The sequence below is a fragment of the Olea europaea genome, chromosome 13 (genome assembly GCF_002742605.1).
Source record: "Olea europaea var. sylvestris chromosome 13, O_europaea_v1, whole genome shotgun sequence".
In the NCBI taxonomy this organism is placed as follows: Eukaryota; Viridiplantae; Streptophyta; class Magnoliopsida; order Lamiales; family Oleaceae; genus Olea; species Olea europaea.
The window spans coordinates 22634981-22649533 of NC_036249.1; the positions used below are offsets into that span (position 1 = coordinate 22634981).

Consider the following 14553-nt stretch of genomic DNA (forward strand, 5'->3'; position numbering starts at 1 on the left):
TTTTTTTTTTTTTTTTTGGTGGGGGACGGGGCACGGGTTAATAAAAGCACCGCACCGAATAGCTATTGATCAAATAGGTCAGTTTGATCTAATTCTATTCTACCTATACTGATTGGTTTTGCGTATTACAAACGAGAATCAAACGATCTTGATCTAATTCACGATTCCAAATTCAAAAACGAAAAACTCGAATGTTAACTTAATTTTTATACATTTTTTAAATTGAAATTTGGAATAGTTGTCGCTCGAGGATCAAACCAATCTTGGTTCAACTCTCGACTCCAAATCCAAATCTGAAAAACTCAAATTTTATTGGGAAAATTACAGCCTAAATACCAAATATTTCGTTTATTAGCAGATTTTGCCCAAACCTTTGATTTGTGCCACCGTGAGTACCAAATCTTTAAAAAATATATGCAGCTCAAGTCCAAAATGACGGTTTCCATCTGTTTGACCTCAAAATCCGTCAATTGACCCTAAAATCCATCAGTTGACCTCAAAAATTAAAAATTTAATAATTTGACCACATAAGACAAGGTTAAAATGGTCATTTTACTATTTTAATATAAAACAATAAAAAAAGGAAAAAGAAAAATTGATCATCTCCTCCAACAACCCCAACCCCCATCCCCCAATCCCACAAAAACGTTGTCTGGTTGACAAATTGAACCCAAAATCAGCCAAAAATCTTAATTGATTTCACATAAACGTTATTGGCTTCCACATTTATACAGTCAAAACCTCATTCTCCATGCTTCCTTTCAACTGATCCATTTTGGCATTTTCCGACAACCTGTACCTCCTCACAAAACTCTCGCTATTCCTTTCAATTTTATGCCATTTATCGCCCTTATCTTCCAACTCTATCTTCCTCTCATCACTTATCAGCAGAATTCAATCATCTTCAAGCTCCACCTTCACCTCTTCCTTCCGCAGCCCCCGCACATTAGCCTTGAAAACATGAGTATTGGGGGGTCTCTTGCCAGTTAATCAAAGCATGGGCAAATTATGCGGTCTCGAAATTTGAAGATGATTGGGAGTTGGACCATAAATTGTCGGATAAAACTGGGAGTGGGGGCAGTGATTTACGGGTATGGCCGGACGGTGGATGGCGGGTGGCATATGGCAAGAATGGTTTTCCCCATTATTGGGTAGGTCGGGACGAGAAGAAATACATACAGAGGTTGTATGTATATGTATATGTATACGTATATGTGTGTGTGTGTGTGTGTATTAGTTTAATTAATTTATTTATATTAAAATAGTAAAACGATCATTTTAGCCTTGTCTTATGTGGTCAAATTATTAAATTTTTAATTTTTGGGGTCAACTGACGGATTTTGAGGTCAACTGACTGATTTTGAGGTTAAACAAACGGAAACCGTCATTTTGGACTTGAGCTGCATATTTTTTAAAGGTTTGGTACTTACGGTGGCACAAATCAACGGTTTGGGCAAAGTCTGCTAATAAACGAAAGGTTTGGTACTTCTGCTGCAATTTTTCCAATTTTATTTTAATTTTTATACAGTTTTTAAAATTGTAAATTATAATAGTAGTAGCAAGTATGCGTAATTAGGGTATAGAACCTGAGTGCATGTTTTGGTAAAGTTCAAGTTTTATTTAAGGACTTGTTTGATTCCCAAACATAATTTTTAGGGAAAATTGCAATCGAGGTACCAAATCTTTTGTTTATTAGTAGATTTGATCAAAACCTTTCATTTGTATCATCCACGATGCCAAATCTTTTAAAAATTCACAGTTAAAGTCCAAATGATGGAAAACAGTTAATTTGACTGTTAGTTGACCAAAGAAGTAATATTAATCATATTTTTGACTATTTTTAAAAATGATAAAATGGTAACTTTATATTTTTCAAAAAAAAAATTATAAAATATTAATAATTAAATATATATAAAAAAAAAAACTATTCATTTTCTTCTCCACTCACCACCTTCACACCCACCCACCCTAAAACCAAAACCCACCAAAATTCCCACCCATTTCTCACTCCAGTTAGCTAGCACAAAATCCTTGTCAGTGAAATTAGTTTCTTAGAAAAAAATTGTCAACACAAGAATTTGAAGAGAGAGAGAGTTTAAGACACATTACGGTTCAGGGACGAATGCTTCTATCCATTGAGAACTGGAGCAAAAGGAGGGTTCGTGGTAGTAAGCTGAATTCCATTGAACTCGACCTTAGAAGATTGCGCCACCAACCACCCTTTGTCGAGAATTCTCTTACCAATCAACTTTGCCATCAACGATTCTTCTTCTTCTATGTCCCCATTTGACCTCCATTTTGAGGAAATGAAAATGGTGGAATAATATTTTTTTTTTAAATGAGGGGTTGAAAAAGCAAGAAATGTTTTTTATTTACGTGTAATATTATTTTATAGAAGATTGTGTAATTGAAAAATATGAGAGAGAAAAATGAAATGTAATATAATTGAAATTAATGGGGGCCAAACAAGGGCTATATTTATTATGCAAAAACTTGACGCTAATTCACTCAATAATTGGCATTGATTGATTTTGGTCACCGCTTGAAGAGCTGAAAGTCATCTGTATCGATTATTGGCCACCAAAATCTATGCTAATTTTGGTGAGTTTTGGTTTTGGGGTGGGTGAGTGTGAGGGAATAAGTGGAGAAGAAGATGAATAGTGTATTTGTTTTTAAATTTAATTATTAATATATTTTAATTATTTTTTTGTTGAAAAATGTAAAGTTACCATTTTATCTTTTTAAAATTAGTCAAAATTATGGTCAATATTAATTCTCGGGTCAACTAACAGTCAAATTAACAAATGAAAGGTTTGGGTCAATTTGCAATATTAATTTTCAAATAAAAATGTTAACGATTCTTATCAATTTAACATTATTGTATCTCACTAGTCTCAATCAAAAGATTTTAAAGCGTATTCTTGAAATTTAAAGATACATTCTATACTACTTCACGTGCACATTCTCGATAACATGAACCATGGTTAGTGATTCAAATGGAAGTAATTTTGAATTGGTTCTTTCTTCTTGCTCAATATCATCTTTTCTGAACGACATTTTCTTCATTAGTTGATTAGAGGGGTTAACAAGCAATAAATTTAAGAATTGAGCTTAGTTTTTTTTATCTGTAACGTTTAGAGGACTATTTTATAAAATATTATAAATTTAAAGGACCAAAATGTTAAACCCTCCTAACGCTGCCCAATTTTCCCTGGACCTCTGTCGTGTCACGGACCATTGATAAATTATGCGTTAGATTCGGCAGAATAAAAATCACGTGTAGACAAAGTTCGCATGTTTCTCCAATTGACAGGTGTCTCCAAATTAGTGAAGAATCTAAATTATCTGACACTTCAGCCCTCACATTGCTACTAATATTACGGACGTACCATCCCATTCTACCGCTTAAGTTGTATGTGACATCATCATCATCGTCATTACGAACATTGCACCATTTGTTCTAATAACACGTTGGTCCTAAACTTTTCATTATTCTTGAAATACAAGTCCTAATTTGGGAGATATCGAGAACTTGGTTACGCCCTGTTTGACAATCATCAAAATAAATATTTTTTTCACACTTATTTTACACTTATTCTCACAATAAAAAAAAAAATTTGCGAGTAAATTCAAAATTGTTCTTATTTTTTAACTACACGCTCATAAAAAAATACTATCGCAAAACTCATTTTAATGATTGTTAAATAGGGACTAAGTTGTTATTTCACTTTCATTAGCACGTCTTACGTTAAATTTTTGAACAACAAAGTTGAGAAACCAAGCTTAGATTTATAAATCTAAGCAGAAGAGGACTAGATGATATTTGGGCTCAAATATGTCGACACGAACTTGTTATTCAAATCAATATATCACATTTTCTTGAAAAATGTGGCTCATTATACCTTTCTAATGTGTACTCATTTGTTGAGAGATGTGATGTGTTGTGGATAATAAATGTATTGGGAACAGAAAGTCTGTTTGAGCCCTCATTTTAGTAAGAAAATATATTTTAGAATAATGATTTTTTGAAAAATGCATTATTAAAAAAGAAAAAAAAACCTTTTTATTGTGGAATGTGTGATTGAAAATAAGTTTTAAAAAAAGAATTTTGAAAAAATGGAGGCCAAACATGGTCTAAATTTCGAAACAACAAATCTCAACCTTGGTAATAAACATATTTGGGAACATTAAGTTCGAAACAATTCCAACTCTGATAATTTGACTAAGATTTCGATAGTTTTTTTAAATTGAAAGTTGCTTGTGCAATTGTAATATATGATTGGAGAAAAATTTGAACTCTTACAATAGATTGAGGACCTATGCATAATTACCTTCTATCATTAAACACCATCATGTGTTGGGTGGTTCCGTCTCATTATTTTCACCTCTAAGTCATATAAAAGGACACCGAAGAAGGGGAAAGTAAAATTCAAAACCCCACTTGCGTACATTATCAAATCTCTCTCTCAGCTTCGTGAAGTTTCGAGTTATTCTCTCTCTCTGTCTTTATGAATTTTGATTAAAACTTGTTTACAGTGGATGATCAGGATACGAGATAAGGTAACGGAGTTTAAATCGTTTTGATGTTGCTTTCAGTTTTATGAATTTATTGGAATTTGATTTTTATTATCAAAGTAATTGTTTTAGTTTCTTCTGCATAGTAATTTAGCTTTCAGATTCAATTATATGTATTTGTATGACATTTCTATAATAACAAATGTGTTGAATTATAAATATCGAATGAATTTTATGTTATGTGTGCGCACTTTGTAGTCAAGATCTGAGATAATTGTTTTTGAATTTTTACAAACTAGACTTCTTGTTGAAGTTGTTTTGCTGAATCAACATTGAATTGTAAAAAATTAGTATAAATTGAAACTATGCATTTAGCATTTTTCTGTATTTTCATCGTGAAGAGCAAAACAAATATCGAATTCAACATCAGTTTTAACCTGTTCTTTTATATCAATATATATATGCTGTCTAAACGGATGTTGCATTGTATTATAAATATAAAATATGCAAAGCTGAATTGCATAAGAAGTATATTTTTAGGGTACGTGAATTGGTATGCCCCTGATAATGACATGGAGCTAAATTGTTGTAACATTGGGCAGAAGTCTCTTCAAGTTGGGTAATTTGGAAGGACCGGACCTTTAGAGTTTTGGCATGTTGGGAAACTTGCAAGTCTCCTCCTCTATGCATAAACGGATGACTGCACCGAGGGATTACATGGATTCAAATGACCTGGAAGATTATTCAGGTAAACTTTATTCCTTGATCTTGTCTTTGAAATTTGGAAACCAAATAAAAGTCTACATCCATGTGGAGCTAATTTCAATAACTTTAGCGTTTGGGATCATTTTGCTTTTCCTTGATGATCACGATACAATATATTTCATGAACCTATTTGGCAATGACGTCATAACTCTGTACTTAAATACTTAAATTGATGATTGATAGATTACATTAGAGAAAGGGAAGAACATTGAGTACTTCCAAGAAAATATATACCAAATTTGCGTAATGTTTTGTATGCTCCCTATGATGATCTTTCTTATTTCAGTATGTTTTTCAGAGCAATTACTAAGTGATTCGGAGCAAGAGACGAATGTTCCTTCTTGGAAGCTTTCTTTTCCTCACGTTCTTGTGGCAACTATAGTTTCCTTCTTATATGGCTACCATCTTGGGTTTGTTTTTGAAATTACTTTTTCCATTAAGTCGCTATTTCTTTCTTGCATTTCTGTTTATTTTGCTCATTTACTGACTACGATCTGTTCTTTCTCCACAGAGTTGTAAATGAACCACTTGAAACCATTTCTGTTGATCTTGGTTTCCTTGGGAATACAATGGCAGAAGGTGAATTGCACATTCTATTTATTTTAAGTATTTGTAATTTATTATTTTGATTTCCATCTTTGTATTTGAAATGAAGGATTGGTGGTAAGTACTCTACTCGCTGGTGCTTTTGTTGGATCCCTGATCAGTGGTTGGATCGCGGATGAAGTTGGGCGCCGTAGGACATTTCAATTGTGTGCACTTCCAATGCTTGTGGGTGGCTCCCTATGGTAACTTCAAATTCTTTACTTCATAATCTTCCAATTTCAACCCTGCTTAGTATCATATTAATTCTTTTACCCCATCTACTTACATTTTAGGATCCGATTATCTGTCTAGTTCTGTATCTTTATGTTTGTGAAATAGATCACATTGGCAACATTAAAGTGGTTATTAATTGTTTTACTGTTCTTTAATGAACATTATCCGATTAATTATAATTTTCCTGATGCACTGTTCATAAGCCCCAAGGTCGTGATTGTAGGCATAACATATACAAGAGAACAAACGCAAGGAATTCACTTGGTTTGGCACTAGGCCAATGTCCTTGGTTAGAGACAAGAAGAACTTTACTAGACGAAAGGGGAGAATGCAAAAGAATACCATTTATCTGAAATCATTTCTTTCAATTTGCTATTTCCTGTAACATGTTTATAGAAACCTATAGTTATACATGCAGTTTCTAAGCTCTTAAGCTAGCCTTAGAATTATATCTCTATGTGGTTTTATTTTGAGCACCTGAAAAAAGTGCACCATTTGTGGACAATCTATAGATGATAAAGCATACCTTTATGCATAGAGATATATAATCAATTATATAAACTGTTGATTAACTAAGCTATATGATCTACAATAAACTAATCTCCTAGCTTTTACTTCCCATAGTCCTACCCGGAAGACAGATTTGTGTAAAATGGTTATGATTTATAAGTTGCATTGATATGTAAACTTCAGCAATAAAAGTTGTTGGAAACTCTACTTCTTAAAAAAAAAAACGGTGCTCCCCTCAGGGCCACTAAGGTGAGTACTCGACTGTAAATTTCAGGGTTCCGTGATATTAGTCCAGATGCGTTTGAGCTGGCCCGGACACCCAAGGTTATTAAAAAAAAAAAAAAAATGGTGCAGTGGTATGAAGTTAGCAAGGAAACTACCCTACTCAGATCACCATCCAAACAAGTGTACAGTAACATTATGAATTAGACTACAATATGGAACATCTCACTTTAAATGGTCGAAAATGAAGTGTAAGATTAGAGTTATTATCTAATCACTCCAGTGAAATTGGTTCTTTTTAGCTGTGGAGATTTGTGCTCACTATTGAAATACCTTATTCATCTTATACCCTAAGCTGGAAGACATGAAAATGAGATTAAAATGCCTGACAAAATTAGACTGGCGCAGCTTCCATTAATCGCTAAAAACCATCTCTTTTCCCCCTTTTTTGGTTTCTATTTTGAAATATGACAAATCCATTTGAAGAAGATGAGCAAATTGCTGCAGTTTTTTTTTTCCTTGTTATTTCTAACAGTTTTCTCATGGTAAATAAAACTCATCAATTCTCTGATAAAGCTTACAGCTCACGTGTATGGCACCAAATTTTACCATTGATTAATTCTTGCAACCTTTTGTAGTTCATTTTTCTTATCTTTGAAATTGAAAAAGGTGCTAATACATGTAAATTTCCAGTGCAACTACAAAAAACTTGGCAGGCATGCTTCTGGGGAGGTTTATAGTGGGGACAGGTTTGGGCGTGGGTCCCCCAGTTGCATCTCTTTATGTGACAGAGGTAGAGTAATTACCAATGTTTGCCACACAACTTGTGCTATTGAATACGTAGAAGGATTTTTCTTTTTCAATTTTCTAGTCCAAGAAGGTTGGGTCCTTATATAATTCGCTTTTGTACTGGCAATCAGATTTCTCCTGCTCATGTGAGAGGTACTTATGGAAGCTTTATTCAAATAGCAACATGTCTTGGGCTGATGGGGGCTCTCCTTATTGGGATTCCTGTCACGAGTACCGTTGGCTGGTAAGGAAGACCAGTGAAAGATGAGCTGGCAATATTAAAGGAATTTATAAATTTCTTTTCTTCTAGTAAAAACACAGTTGGATGCGAGTTATATATGCACTCCTGACTTGATGCTTTCTCAGGTGGCGCATCTGTTTTTGGATATCAACAATTCCTGCTGCCATACTGGTTCTTGCAATGATGTTTTGTGCTGAGTCTCCCCACTGGCTATACAAGGTTTTTAAATCTATTACTATGATTTTTTTTCATTGTATGCTTCCTTCCTTTTCTTGCCTTTTTTTTGGAAAGAATGAGGACCTCGAGAAGTTACAGTAAACGAATGTGACTTTTTATTGATAAAACAGGAAACTGGAATTTCCCCCTCTCATGCTGTAACTGTTAATATATTCTCTCCTTCATACATCCTTTTTTAAGTGCTTCATTTAGTATTAAACTGCAGGCGTCCATGATAGCTTTTTTCTGAAGAAAGGGAAATATACATTATGTTCCTCCATTTGGTTCTCCTTTCTCACGTTATCTCTGCATCTTTCGTTCAAAACATAGCTTGTCATGACACAGTTGTATCTTGCTTTCTCGCCTGTCTCCATCATCTTAAAACTAAAATTCTGCATTCAACTGAATTTTTTTAGTATTGCATTTGATATGTCAATGAGATGAAACAGTAATACTATTGTTTCTTAAATGCCACACTGCATGTGATCATCCCATCTGACATAATATGACAAGACTGTTGCACTGTATGAATTGACTGATTTGATTACTAGAATTTATTGACTGAAAAATATTTTTGTTTTTCCAATGTGTTAGCAAGGAAGAAGTTCTGAAGCAGAAGCTGAATTTCAGAAGCTTCTTGGAGGTTTGCATGTCAAAGATGCTATGGCGGAGCTTTCCAAGACAGACAGAGGGGATGAAAATGATTCTGTAAAGATTGCAGAATTGCTCTATGGTCGGCACTCCAGAGGTAGATATAATTACGCCGCTGTATCATATTTTCAAGGGTATATTTAATCTTATTCCTCATATCTATTAGTTATCTTGCTGTCTACCCTGATTTGGCTGCTGCAAAATCTTCCCTCTATTAGTTTTCTACTTGAAAATTGCTTTGTTATTCACTCAATCCTTTTGCAGTTGTTTTTATTGGATCAACCCTATTTGCTTTACAACAGCTATCTGGAATAAATGCTGTGTTTTATTTCTCTTCAACTGTATTTAGACGTGCTGGAGTGTCCTCGAACCTGGCAAATGGTCTTGTGGGGATTGCAAATTTAGTAGGCAAGTAGTTCACTCATCTTTCATTTGTATATATACTTATATTCCCAGTGTCACTTGAATTTGTTTCATAATTTCTTTATATACCATCTCCCTTTTTCCTTGTATGCATACATTCCCAAATTGTCACTTGAGTTTGTTTCATAATTTCTCGTTAATATATAATACCATCTCCCTTTTTCCTTAATGTTACATGTACTTTTATTAACTTCAGGTTCTATAATTGCATTGGTACTGATTGACAAATTAGGAAGGAGGGTCCTCCTCCTCTGGAGCTTCTTTGGCATGGTAAAGTTCTTTGCCCGAAACTTTGATATTAGGGAAAGATCACTGTGCTTCTAAAGTGATTCATCTTCTTAGTTTCTCGAGAATTGAAGAATTACATAAATGTAAAACAATTTTGCAATAGGGATGGGAACAGGGGTATAGATCATGGCTGCCAATTTGTATGCCCCATATTGCTAATAGAAAGTGGATGACTCCCTACTCCGCCCTCTCGTCACTTGTAACACGTTCTGACTCACCGTCCCACCAGACCTCGTTCCTTGCCCTTACCCTTGTTCAGTAGATATTTTAGTTGTCGTTCGTTATGCAACACGACCTCATCGATAGGAAAAATAAAAAATGTAGAGAACTCTTCATATAGGTAACCTATCCCCCACTTGTTCTCTCCATAACTGCAATGTTCCAAGATATGATGTTCGGACTTGGATACGGGTACATGTATAAGTGTTATATCTTTTATTTTCTAAAATTTAGGATATGGTGACATGGCTAAAAGGAATTCAAATTTCAGACATGGGTAGGTGGGTACGTCTTTCAAGCTTCAATTTTTTACTAACCCAAGGCGTCATTTGGAATAGACCAAAATCAATAGTTCAAAAAGAAGGAAATGAGTATTGAATAAGGGTTAAGACGAATAAAATAGAATTTTGAGGTTTAAATTTCAATTATGAGAAGTTAATTACAATATGTTATATAAAATAGAAAATAAGGGACTAACTATAATTTGGACTTAGTGGAACACTAAGTAGAACTATATTGAATTCATTTTCATTTTATATAAACAAACCTAAAAACTGATATGAGAGGGAAGGACGGAGAAAGAAAGAAAAGGGAAAGAAAGAAGAAGAAGGAAAAATTTAATGTCGTCGCATTTCTCCACTCCCTCGAAAGCGGTGCTAGGTTTATAGAGAACAGAAACTGGAAGAAAAGGAAAAGCTAAAGAAGAAGCAAAAACGGAGTGTTCGGTTGAAATTTGGAGGATCAACACATTTCCCATACTCATGCCCCATACCCATGTCGTGTCGTGTTTGATACGGATTCTCCAACCATTTCGAAGAGTCTGAGCATTAGAGGTTCTAAGGTGGGGTGCGTTGCATCCTCAAAAATCTCATTCAGATTGCCATTTGTAGCTTGCAATTCTTGCTTCATTTTGTATATTTCAAAATGCTTATCCTTATTGCTAGAGCACTACATGTTTGTTAGTAGTATACACTTTTGAAATCGGCGTTCCTTTTACTATTCACTTTGTTACTTTCTATCCAATCAGGCTGTATCAATGGCTCTTCAAGTTCTTACAGCTGCCTTATTCTCTTCGAGTTCTGGATCTTTTTACTTATCGACTGCTAGCATGCTTCTGTAAGTGTTCATTTTGGCTTTCTTTCCTAAATATATTGTATATAGGGATCCATTAGCTTAGTTAATTTGTGTCAAGAAAAAGTTTTGAGGTGGTATCTATCTACCTAATTATTATCTGAAAAGTATATGTTCCATGCTAGAAGAATTCTTAATATGGTCTTTTTACTTTTGTAGAATGTCTTAACATTCAAATCACTGTTGATTTCTAGTATTCAGAGTTCACATTGCATCCTTTCCCACAATCTGGAAAATCTAGAATTTGCACATGGAGGACTTACTCTACCACCTCATTTCCCCCCACCCACACAAAAGAAAAAAATTCATTACCCTCTTACAATCATAGCCTGCCAAAATGTTGGAGGTGAATTCTATAGTCCCGTTCACTTTTTCCAATTCATTTCAAGCAACATGTCAGCTAAGTGGAGTGAACTCGGATTCGGTGGGGACTAGGATATATCGACGCTCTCCTGGTGTCGCTGAGTTGGTGTCCAACACGACACAAACGTGTCGACAATGCCAAATGGCTTGTTCAAATTATTTTTTGGTTTTGTACTGTTGGACATTTTGCCAACACAATCGGAATTAACAAAAAATAAATTTACTTTATAATATAAAAAAAAAATTATTTTAATTAGTGTCGTGTTGGTACTTTTTTTTTTTTTGGAAAAAGCGCGTTAGTATCTTGTCGACACTCATGTTAATGCCGATGCTTCTTCGGGGAGAGGAAGAAATAGTACTTACAAAATGCTTCATATTTTTTTTATGAACATAACAAGGGATTGTTTGAAATAGTTTTTTTACCAGATTCTGATAAAAGTTGGAGTTTAGTTGAAAAGTTAGATAAAAGTTATGGTCCCATGAATGTGTGTTAAAATTGAAGTTTACCATTTTTGCAAAATTTTACTGAACAAGCACTAAATGAAAAAATCCAAAAAAAAAAAAAAGTGTCTAGCATAAATAAATGAAATATTGAATCGCATTGGATTGACAATTTGGAGCAACATTGTGCAGGTTTGTCTTAACATTTGCCACTGGGGCTGGTCCAGTTCCCAGTCTCTTACTCCCAGAAATATTCCCCTGCCGGATCAGGGCTAAAGCAATGGCATTTTGTATGTCAGTGCATTGGGTAATTAATATCTATTCCTTCATTTTCTAACATATATGTTTTATCTATGTAGCTACTGCATATACGCTTGTGTTGCTGAATATTTGGAAATAAAGATGAAAAATGGGAATGTAAATAATTTTAGATACTTAAAATTGATTGCTGCTCGTTTTTTTCTCAGGTGTTGAATTTCTTAGTTGGGCTGATGTTTCTGCGTTTGCTTGATCAATTTGGTCCTGCTCTCTTGTACTCTATATTTTGTACATTCTGTTTGTTAGCAGTGGTCTTCGTGAAGAGGAATGTGATGGAGACGAAAGGAAAATCACTTCAAGAAATTGAGATTGCCCTCCTCCCTCAAGAGTAGGGGAGCAAAGTTTGCACGGTTAGGCCAAAAGTTCACATAAGAAATTGCTAATACTATTTCGTGATGGAAAATTGTGTTGAAGCTTTGGTTCACAAATCCGTCTCTGGCGGCTGGAAATATATCAGGTATTTGTTGAAGCCTGTGCACACCATAAGAGCTCTCGTAGTTATAGTTAAACATAACATTGCGCATTATCGTTCCTAGAGTACCGCACATCTTTGTATTGTTTGGTTTCTGTTTTCATATTGAACTTGTATTCATACATGAGTTTCGAATAGATAATTCATTTGGTAATGCATTCTATGGATTTCTATGACAGATTTCAATCTACTTGACATAAGTTGTCTAATGCTTTTTTGGATTGCTATCTAGGGGATCTTTAAATCTAGATTAGAAAGATAAATTTGAAAATGAAATTTTAATTTTACTAAGTCGCTGTTTGATAAAGTTTTTGAATTTAGATGGATTTCTAGACAGTCTATTTTTCTTCGTCACGTTAGTCCATGTAGTTTGCTATGGGGGAGGAATATTTATAACATTGTTTATTACCGCTTACGTGGCACAATAACATAAAGGATAATTATGTTTGGACAGGGCCACGTAGGCCTTGTCCAAACAGGGGGCCTAATTGGTGCCCCCTCCAATAGGAGCCCTGGACGGACAGGGTTAGGTCCCCTCCAATAGGAGCTCCGTGGCCCTGCCGTCCAGCAAAGTCCATCCAGGCAAAATGCTAGGGTTTCATGCAAAGTTTGGCGATGGATTTGCCATAAATTTTATATAGAAAATATTAAATATGTGGTTGCTTTGATGGTCATTGACTCTCTGGTTGCCTCTGTTAATTTTAAAAAGGTAATTATTTACCGAACACAATTTTTATAATCGGTATCACATTTTAATTACAATGAAGGTCGTCAATTTTTTTCTCGGTTTTGCACTTGTATTCTTTAACTTGTTCTTGTCATATATTTTATCATCTACCTTCAACTGGGGGATAAATATTTTTCAAGCTTTTGTATTTATTATTTATTTTGCTTATTTGAGAATACGAGAGATAAATAAATTTATTTACGCCATTTAAGCGAATTTTTCGGACAGAAATCTTTAGTAGAGATGAGATGTGAAAATTAATAAAAGGTCAAAACAAGAATACGATGAAAAAAGTTGGAAACACAAGTGCTGAAACGAGAGAAAATTGAAAATGTTGATTGTAATTGAAATGTGGTGACACTGACAACAATTGTGGTGCTAATATATTTATTCTTTCGAAATTTATTATAATATCCATTAATTTTGTATATATGAATTTTTTATTTTTTTATATAAATTTAAAAAAAATAAAATCAAATGTTGCTTTACCACTCCTGCCCTCCCGTCGGCTTTGCCGTAGAGCCTCCCTTTAGGCCTAGAATGGCCGTACTAATATATAATGGTTTTTTAGGTTGAAAGTTGAAAGGCAAGTTTTAACGTTTAAAACTATTAAAATGTCCACCCTCAGAAAAAAAATAAAAATAAAAATAGAAATCCAGTTGAAATGTCCTCTAAATAATCTGCAAGTAAACATGATGCATTTTATCATTTTTGGTCAAACTGAAATATATGGTACAATATTTAAGCATAAGTTGTTTTATTAAAGAAGTCGAAAGAAATATCAAAATTATGAATTAGAATCAAGATATAATGAACTTGATCGATCGAATAAGGGAAATGCCAATTATTACATATTCACATTTCCTTAATTCAAACATGAAAATCCATGAACAAGAAGATTTAATCAGAAATAGAGATAAATTCAAAGAAATCAAATTTTAACAAAAATACTTTCAACTATTAAGACTTTTTCCATTTAGGGTGTAGCATTCAAGCACTCGAGAGAACGACAGTTATATCTCTCTCCCCTTTTATATAGTAGGAATTCGTCTTGCACACAAGGGTATGAGTATGTCTCTTCATAGCATCGAGTAACCATACATGAAAGGGAAACAATGCAGACGTGTAAATGCCAAACATAATATATTATGCATATCGCCTTTTATTCAAAAAATTGCAGCTAAAGGTGTCTAAACTTGTGAAATAGAATAATACAGACTAGAACCATTCTCATATCATGTTGGGTGAAGTTATAAGTTTAATTCAACGTGAAATATAAAATTCACTTTATAGACCTTGTAATTTACTATCATGGTATCACCCCACATTGAGATGATCCCTAGTTTGTACATATAACATTTTCTTATGAAATATAGTTAATGACTAGCATTTCAAACAATGAACAAATTCAAAGAAAGAAATATTTATGCAATAAAATGACTA

General features: G+C 33.9%; 1 protein-coding gene across 5 annotated transcripts; it reads left to right on the forward strand.

Moving 5' to 3' along the window:
- Positions 1 to 4384: 4384 nt before the first annotated feature.
- LOC111407902 (probable plastidic glucose transporter 2) lies at positions 4385 to 12573 on the forward strand. 5 transcript variants are annotated; one of them, XM_023037609.1, is made up of 14 exons: positions 4385 to 4486; positions 5118 to 5263; positions 5567 to 5690; positions 5792 to 5859; positions 5936 to 6068; positions 7525 to 7624; positions 7752 to 7864; positions 7987 to 8080; positions 8672 to 8825; positions 8993 to 9136; positions 9348 to 9421; positions 10686 to 10774; positions 11786 to 11900; positions 12061 to 12573. In XM_023037609.1, exons 2-14 carry the CDS (start codon positions 5170 to 5172, stop codon positions 12241 to 12243), a joined length of 1485 nt encoding a protein of 494 aa, XP_022893377.1. In that variant the 5' UTR covers positions 4385 to 4486; positions 5118 to 5169; the 3' UTR covers positions 12244 to 12573. The 5 variants fall into 5 exon arrangements, with proteins under 5 accessions (XP_022893377.1, XP_022893379.1, XP_022893378.1 ...); XM_023037611.1 differs by having other exon boundaries at positions 4395 to 4560; positions 8672 to 8862; positions 9078 to 9136; XM_023037610.1 differs by having other exon boundaries at positions 4396 to 4560; positions 5579 to 5690.
- Positions 12574 to 14553: the final 1980 nt, after the last annotated feature.